At 39.3% G+C, this 8,475-nt stretch overlaps 2 protein-coding genes across 2 annotated transcripts; one reads left to right on the forward strand and one right to left on the reverse strand.

Moving 5' to 3' along the window:
• Positions 1-19: 19 nt before the first annotated feature.
• LOC127377516 (PRA1 family protein 3) lies at positions 20-4,918 on the forward strand. The gene is made up of 3 exons (XM_051425459.1): positions 20-274; positions 885-1,102; positions 3,408-4,918. The coding sequence occupies exons 1-3, from the start codon at positions 93-95 to the stop codon at positions 3,581-3,583; spliced, it is 576 nt and encodes a 191-aa protein (XP_051281419.1). The 5' UTR covers positions 20-92; the 3' UTR covers positions 3,584-4,918.
• Positions 4,919-5,365: 447 nt separating this feature from the next.
• lmod3 (leiomodin 3 (fetal)) lies at positions 5,366-8,357 on the reverse strand. Its single transcript, XM_051425458.1, has 3 exons — positions 7,920-8,357; positions 6,141-7,748; positions 5,366-5,896 (listed from the first exon to the last, which is right to left on the reverse strand). Exons 1-3 carry the CDS (start codon positions 8,205-8,207, stop codon positions 5,849-5,851), a joined length of 1,944 nt encoding a protein of 647 aa, XP_051281418.1. The 5' UTR covers positions 8,208-8,357; the 3' UTR covers positions 5,366-5,848.
• Positions 8,358-8,475: the final 118 nt, after the last annotated feature.

The following is an 8,475-nucleotide window of genomic DNA, read 5'->3' on the forward strand; positions in this document are numbered from 1 at the left end:
GACGGCGATCAGCTGACCTGTCAAAATATTACGCAGCGCGTGTGGGGGTATGTTTGTGTTTGTGTGTGGCTCAGAGCTAACACGTTGAAGAGATGGCAGCCAAGATGGAGCTTGCACCCCTCAGACCGTGGGACGACTTCTTCCCCGGAACTGACCGATTCGCCAAACCTGAGTTCGGAGACTTGGCGAAGTGGAACAACAGAGTGATCAGTAATTTGCTGTACTACCAGACGAATTATTTCGCCGTGGCTCTGGCGCTTATCCTCATTGTAGGGTGAGTTCTGGCACCATGTTTAATTAGCCCGCATACCTTCTACCCACACCCATCATGACCACGCAGGCTATTCCTGTAACCTCCTCTGAGACACTGTCACTCTTTAGTATCATCTGTCCTTTAGGCATTTAACCTGGCTCGGGTTAACGTTATAGCAGTTCACGTTAAACACATTTTAGCTGAAACTAGTTAACTTGAATATCTTCGTGTTCAGTAAACAGCAACGCTCAGTAATGCACTGCATGTTGTCAAGCGGAAAACAACAGATCCTTTTCATTTTAAAAAGTAATTAACGGATGTTGAATTAGTGAGTGATACCACATTAGATCTGGAGCCTCCTACGCTCACATATCCCTGCTGCTAGCTGGTCGTGATGGCTGTATTAAGCTGGTTTCATAGTTGTTGTTTTGTTTTTTTTTAATACAGGATGATGTAGTGGAAATCATGAGTACAGGCCTTACTGCAGCCATCTGCCCTCCAATGGCTTACACCAGCTGACCAGGATGTTAGCTATTGTTGATACTACCAGCAGGTTGTGCTATTTATTATTTTTTTTTTTTTAGAAATCTTTCATGTGCAATGGGTCTTCTTTCATGTTCCAATTATTCAGGTTCTTTAACCCGTTTGGCATGTTTCTGGGAGGAACTGTGGTGGTTCTGGTTTTCATGGGTTCAGTGTGGGCAGGAGAGAACAAGGCCATCGTCAAGAACTTCAAAAGGAAGAACCCCACTCTGTTTGTCATCGGGGTCATGGCCACCAGTTACTTCCTGCTGTCTCTGTGTGGTGGCGTCATGGTCTTCATCTTTGGAATCACCTTCCCTATGCTGCGTAAGTCTCACTGCAATTGTTCCACATGGTTTTCTTTTTACTGAAGGGAATAGAGGAAGAAATCACTCCCTGTGTGATACAGCATTTTTTTTTTTTTGTAAAGCAATACAGTGTCCGAATTCAAAGTGTGACATTTATGCACTATATCGTGAAAACTTCCCACATTAAAATGAAAAAATGACCATAGACTACTTTCTCCTGCCAGTCCCACATATAGCGACATGTCACATTGTCCCATTCTTACACTCATGGCAGAAGCTGCCATTTAAGGTGCCAACTGCTCATCAGAAAGGAACTAATCCCATTCACACACACTCCCACCCCGATAGCACAGCATTGGGAGGAATTTGAGGTTCAGTAGTGGGACAGCTGTAGAGGTAGAGGAGCCGAGGATCAAACCGCCAACCTTCTGATACCTTCTGCCCCTATAAGATGCAGTGTGTCATATTTCATAGGGGCGAAAAGTCCACACAGTTGTTAGTGGTGACCAGCGTTGGGCTAGTTACTCATTTAATTCATGACTCATTACTTATTACTCTCTGCCAACAGTAGTTAGTTACACTGCTGGTTATATTACTTTTCCCACAAAGTTGATAATTGTGTCTGTGGATTTCAAATCAGTAAAGGGCGACAACAAAAGTAATGTTGTAATTAAATATTTTTGGGTTGGGTAATATTATTACTGAAATCTATCTGAAATTAGTTGCTCTGTTAGTTAATAGGGAAAGTGATATTATGACTGTAATATAATTACTAGTAATTAGTTACTGCCCAACACTGGTGCTGACGCAAAATGATGATGAGTCATATAAGGGCCCAAAATCTCATTTTACTGCTCACTGTAGACTGAATATATTGAGTGTCTAATTATGTAAGGAGTTGTGACACAGCCTCGGTTTAGGCAACGCATTATCAGTTTCTAGTATTGAAGAGGATTAGGGCCTGTGAAAGTTTAGATTTAGCTATACAGTATACTCTGACATTAATCTTCTTTGACAATTTGGACACATAATAATTCAATAATTTGAATTTGACAAAAAAAAAAGGTTTTATTTAGTGCAAATGTTCCACAGCTTTCAGTCACATCTCGTAGCCTTTACTAAAGGGTCCAGGTTGCCTAGTTGTCATGGAGATGGTTCAGTCGTTACCATATGAATATGAAATTGTGGTCCTGTGATAACATTGTGCTAAGAATCTTAAAATCCGTAATGAACATTCAAGCCTTTTTCTTTTCTATTTCTTCTCTTTTAAAAATGTTTTTGCCAATGTTGCCCTAACCTCTCCTGTAGGTACTTCAAAAACAAAAGAAATGCGCTGTTAGTCATTTTTAATAGTTTGCTTTTGGCTCCAACTACTCACACACCCACCTGTAATTTTAGGGCTTGGCTGCTGTAAAATTAGATTTAGTTATGAGGAATCACACACCCGTTGCTTTCTCATTTTTCTGTATCTTCTGCAACGCTGTGATTTTAATACAAAAATGAATTTTGAGGCATCTGGTTAACACTGTTTATTTTACTTGCATTTTGCTTCACTACACTTGAATTTAACAGATGTGAAAAAAACATGTATTCTTTTTAGGAACTACTTAAACTTCTTTTAGAAATCTTTTATAGATTTGGTGTTTTTTTTTCTATTTTACTTTAAACTCCCTACAGTATATTGGAAACACTTGTTGGCTAATGCAGGGAGATGTTGAGTCATACTGGGATTCATAAACTGAGGTTTTTCTCTGGGTGAACAAGTTTTTCCGAATACTCTCTCATTCTGACTCACTGTTGGGATTGGACAGTACAGTATTACTGACATGCCTTCACTCGTGACACAGAATGTAATATAAAGTCAGCATTATAGGGCGAGCTATACTGTAGTTTAGAGTCATAGTGTTGGATTTTGCTTGAGCTCTCAAAATACATTAAAAGTCAGACCGTCAGCAGAGTGGTTTAGATAATTGATGTGTTGGGTCGTTAGAACAAATGTAGCAGCTCTAACATCGTGGCGGATAGATGAGACAGTTTGATCACTTCCCAGGAGGCCTGCCCGCTGCTTGTGTTGACGGGTTGCCATGGGTTGTTGATTTGTACAGAACTACATTTACTGGCTGATGTCATGCACTCAGTATCCGCCTGACATGGGAATAAAAGATATGCCGAGCCTTAAACCGGCTTTAGAGTTGCAACACTATGATATTTTGTTTCCTTTTTTTCCGAGATGTATTCAAGAGAAAATCATGTAGAAACTAAAATGTATCTTTTCATTTTCACATTAGGAAAAAAAAACAAATAACTTGTTGTTTTTCCTGTAGTCTGTCTGATTCATGCCTCGCTGAGACTGCGCAACATGAAGAACAGACTGGAGAACAAGATTGAGGGCGTTGGGCTGAAGAAGACCCCCATGGGCGTCATCATGGACCTCCTGGATCAGCAGGAGGAGAAAATGAACAAGATTCAGGATTTCATTGAAAGCAAACTGAAGGAATAAGGCTTTACACCAAAAGTGTGCCAAGGGAAGTCAGTGTCATACAGTGTGGATGAATTCAATTTCCATCATTATGTGTCTCACATTTGTATCCCCTCTATTAATACATGTAAAGTTACTGATGTAACATTCATGCATTCCCATACTTTTTATCCATTTTACCTTATTCTCTTGCACTTTTGTGTTTACATTATCTGAAGCATAAGGATGGATAATGCCATTATAACAAGTTTTGCACAATCACAGCGTGGATTGGATGTTGAAAGGCAATGGGCAGTAAAGGTTACCAAAGGTGTCAAAAATAATTCCAAAAACAAATCATTTCCCTTGATAACGCACTTTGTTTCACACAATGACTGACTATTTATTTCAGAAAAATAAAGCAGAATGTCTGAACACAATATCTAATGCAGTTGTAAGATGCCATTTATATTTGTTCTCAAAAAGAAATTAAAATCCTCTATGTTTGCTACCTCAAAACAAGCATGTTTAATTTTCTTCTCACTGAGTAGACCCACAGCAAGACCCAACATCCAGTAAACTGCTTTTTGAACAGCAATAATTCCCATCTTGTTACTTCAGGAGCTGTATGAATACTGATCTGAGACCAGTTTGCTTTTTGTGGAGACAGTTACAGTATATGCCCTGACTAAAAATACTTGAGTTTAAATATTCCTATTCTCAAGAGATTTGTGCGTACAGTTCCTGACCATACAGGCTGGCCTGAGTGTATCCCTTCTGATCACAGCTATGCAATATTGAAAAATGAATGGCACATGCAGCTTTATTGTTTGAATATTCTATCATGGTATGTAAACATTTGTTGTTATTTCTGATGTATCTTTATTTTAATAATATAGCATGCAGAAATGTATAAAATGGCAAAAAAAAAAAATCATAATGAAAAGTACATTTGGCAGTGATACAAAATTACTGATTAAACTGATTGACTTTAATTACTGTTTGCTCTCATTGGAAAATACTGGACTAGAGACATACGGACCTCCCATTTAATTTTGGGATCAAATCCCTTTTTTCCTTGTGAAAAGAATCCAAATTAAATTTGTCATCTGTAATGTTAAGTGTTCATTTTATACTGCTACTCCTGATTGTTGATGAGTAAGTGCAGTTGTTTCCTGTTGTTTTTCACACATGCACACTGACTGCAGTTTGTGCATGCTACTTTCACAAATGGCAGTTCAGAGAGATCCTTTATGTTTTATGGATGCTATATTATATATTATCTGTGTTTATGTGACTTTTTCATTCTCTTCAAATCACAAAACTTTTAAGTAAAACATGTCTGTCCTCTATAAAAAATAAAAATAACCTGATTTATGTTGCAGTCTTTTTCCAATTGAGTCTCAGTGTGAATATGTAGATGTGCTTATTTATAACAAAATAAAGTTGTTGTTGTCTTATTTTGGTTAAATCTTCCTGAGAAACAAAGTTGTGAATTGTAGGCTATTGCTGAAACAAATGAAAAGCTTATTTATAACACAACTGAATTAATGATTATCCCCTCCAGGATTATGCAATGCCATTTGATTCAGTTTGATTAATTATCCACATGGCATCAGTTTTTTTCAGAATTCTGACTCATCTCCCTTTCTTCAAATACCCTCCCTGTATAAAAAAAAACAAAAGGTTAGTAATTAGAATTTTTTTCATATCTGTTCCTCTAAGAATATGAAAAGTAGAAAAGAGCAACTGCGATGATTCATTTGGGATCCATTTAGTTTGACACTGATATTAATAAAAAAGAAGACTACAATCCCCACACAGTGTAAGTCTAAGTGTTTTATAGCAAAATGCAAACATATGGAACAGGTTATGCTCCAAAATGAATTGTCTAACAATCAAACAAACCTATTCTAAAAATATCATTTTAGCACAAAATCTAAAGAATGTGTCATTATTTTGGAAATATACGGATGTGTATGTAAGATTTTCACCTGCATTCTCTGTTTTTTAGAGATGACAGCTGCTGAAAAGGTAACATAATAATAATGTAATAATATGTTTTGGCAATGAACTATTTAAATTTTATATCTTTATTGTTATGATAAAGACAACAGCAACAATTTAGTGCAATAACAACACAAGAGTGGAACAACAACCATCCAATATTTGTTATGTATTATGACAATATAGTTCACTCTTACTGCGCACAGTTCGTTTGAGTAGTTTTCGAGTGACTAATGCCTAATATGTGTAGAATAAACATACAGTATGGTGAAGAAAAAACACACAGCTGAAGTTGTAGCCTTAGAAGAGGCTTGTTTCACTTGATTCCAGGCATTTAGGGAGCGGCACCTGCAAGAAGCAACAAAGGAAAGAATAAAAAGATGACTTGGATTTCTAGACCAGTAGATGTATACATGGATACTTGGTGTAAAATCATTATAAATCATATTAGAACACCTTATAAGCTTTAAAGCATGTAAGATAATTTAATGGTCTTCTCCTTTAAGAGCTGTGACACTATCATAGCAACCCTTTTTATCAGTTAAAAAATCCCAACTTAATGATCTCACAGTTCAAACTCCTGGATACTTACAGATTTAAGATAGGCCACGTTGCTCTGTTTGATTTCACTTAGGAGCTGATCACGGGGTGTGGGATCAACCTTTGGCGGCACTCGTCTGCGAGGGACAGGCTTCAAAGTCTTAATCACATCAGTCAGGTTTGCTCTTTCATCTGCCACCTCGTCACTGCCTACATCCTTCACTTTAGGAGTCTTCCTCAGTTGGAAACTTGCCCTCCCTGGTCTTATGTCATCCATCTCCAGAAAGGGGTCACGTTTCTTGGGAGTCCTCTTCAGCTGGACATCCCTCAGTGGGTTTGCTGGTTCGGCACTGGGTTGTTTGGGAGTGCTGTTGGGTTTGAACTGCTTCTGAGGCTTAGGCTGTTCTGCCTGGTGGTGTATTTGAGGTACAGTGCTCAGTTCTGATGATGGTGGGATGAGCCCATGCTCCTGCAGGAGTTCTAGAGGTGGTATGTACCCTAGCATCTCAAGTAAACCAGGAGGCAGGTTAAGACTGTTCTCGTACCTCTGCATCAGCTCCCTCTGCTCCTTCTGTTGCTGCTGCTTCTGATCCTCCTTCCTCAGCTGCCTCTGGCGGTCAAGATTTCTGGTTAAAATGTTGGTCACCACCATCCTCGGCCCCGGCTGCTCAAAGTGATAGCCCATCTTCAGGAGGGTGTTGTTGGCCTTGAGCAGGCGTGAGATCTCCATCTCGGCGTGGTGACCCAGCATGTGCCTCTGGTTGTGAAAACGCAACTCTGTGAGGGTCTCATTGAATTGGAGGCAGCGGATGATGGCGACGATGCCCTTTCCGGTTATGAAGTTGGACTCAATATTCAAAGTCGTGATGCTGCGATTCTCTCGTAACATGTTGGCCAGGTTGAAAGCTATGTTTTCATCGACACCGGTGTTGGCTATACTGAAGGTTTTCACATACTTGTTCTTCTTCAAGGCGTTGACGTAGTCTAAGAGCATCTCTTTGGGAATGTTTTCTATGTTGTTGAGGTTTACTTCAGTGACAGAGGGGTTGTTTTTGCGGACTTTGTCAAGTGTCGAATCCAAGTTTGTCTCATTTCCCGAGGGTCTCGATGTCATTTTTATATTATTCAATGCCAGCTTTGGAATTTTTAACTTGTTAATTTTTCTTTCTTCCTTCTGCGGGAGCTTATCATTGGCTTCATTTGTCTCAGGCTCTTCTGGAGCCTCTTCGGGAAGCAAAGAGTCTGTTGTTTTAATTTCCTCTTTCTCTTGAACTTGTGATGTGCTGTCTCCTGAGGGTAACTCCTCCTTCTTCTCGTTTGTGTCTGAAAAAGGCTGATTGTTATCTGCATTGTTTTCTGGTAGTTCTTCTTTGTTGTTGTCTGGAGGCTCTACATCTTTGTCTACATGTTCAATTTCTTCTGTTTTCACAGATGACTTCGCCTCTTGCTCATCTTTCACATCCACCTGTTTGTCTTTTTCCTTCCCCTCATCAACCTCTTCAATAATTTCCTCAATGATCTCTTCTATAATTTCCTCTCCATCTGTACCATCTACAACTTCTTCCTCAATGACTTCCTCTATTACTTCATACACTTCATATTGCCCATCTTCTGTGTTTTCTTCTTTTTCTTTCTTTTCAGCTTCCTCCCTCAAAGTTTTCTGATGAAAACAACAAATCACACCAATGTTATTCTATTGTGCTATTTGAAACACTATTTGGTGTTTTTCATTCTGCCTGTAACATTTCATATTATAGGGTTCATAGTTTCGAAGGTAATACTGATACTTCATTCAATTCATCTGTGAACTTTTGAGGGTTTGACTTCTTACCTCACTAGGCAGCAGAGTGGCAGGCACTCTTTCTTCCTCAAGCATACGTGTGGACTCTTTCTCCCAGTAGAGGTAATCAACCAGGGATCTGTGGTCAAATGTCCCTGTAGGAGGCTTCTCCGTCTGATCCTTTTGTCTCTGTCCAACCGGTACAGTCTCATCTGGGGCAATAATAACATCCATCTCACTCTGGAGCTCCTTAAGCTCCTCGGGTGAAAGCATAGCAAGGATTTCATCCTCATCAATGTCCTCTTCGTTGAGATCCTCAAGGTCTCTACTGTTTGACATGTTTGTGCTGTGTAGTTTCTTTCTTCTGCTGTTATGAAAATGGAGGATAAGTTCAGTCTAATCTATGACTCAGGACAGAGCAAACTGCTTCTGACTTTGACTTCAGCTACAATCCGTTTGCTCCGGCCTCATGTGGAGTCTAAAATTAAACCCTGTGAAGTGCATTGGAAGATATTTAAGGTACAAGCAGGGGAAAGACACGCTAACATTCTTCTTTCAGCCCCTGCTCCCAGCTGGCCTAGCCATCAGGATCTTTTGGGATGACAGT

Source organism: Dicentrarchus labrax, unplaced genomic scaffold, assembly GCF_905237075.1.
Source record: "Dicentrarchus labrax unplaced genomic scaffold, dlabrax2021, whole genome shotgun sequence".
Lineage (NCBI taxonomy): Eukaryota > Metazoa > Chordata > Actinopteri > Moronidae > Dicentrarchus > Dicentrarchus labrax.

Bases quoted from the DNA above. Each gene is read 5' to 3' on its own strand.
- LOC127377516 (XM_051425459.1), top strand. From the start codon at position 93: ATGGCAGCCAAGATGGAGCTTGCACCCCTCAGACCGTGGGACGACTTC. The intron at 275-884 runs GTGAGTTCTGGC...CCAATTATTCAG, and splicing joins GCGCTTATCCTCATTGTAGG to GTTCTTTAACCCGTTTGGCA. The intron at 1,103-3,407 runs GTAAGTCTCACT...TTTTTCCTGTAG, and splicing joins AATCACCTTCCCTATGCTGC to TCTGTCTGATTCATGCCTCG.
- lmod3 (XM_051425458.1), bottom strand. From the start codon at position 8,207: ATGTCAAACAGTAGAGACCTTGAGGATCTCAACGAAGAGGACATTGAT. The intron at 7,749-7,919 runs GTAAGAAGTCAA...TGTTTTCATCAG, and splicing joins CCACTCTGCTGCCTAGTGAG to AAAACTTTGAGGGAGGAAGC. The intron at 5,897-6,140 runs GTAAGTATCCAG...TGCTTCTTGCAG, and splicing joins ACGTGGCCTATCTTAAATCT to GTGCCGCTCCCTAAATGCCT.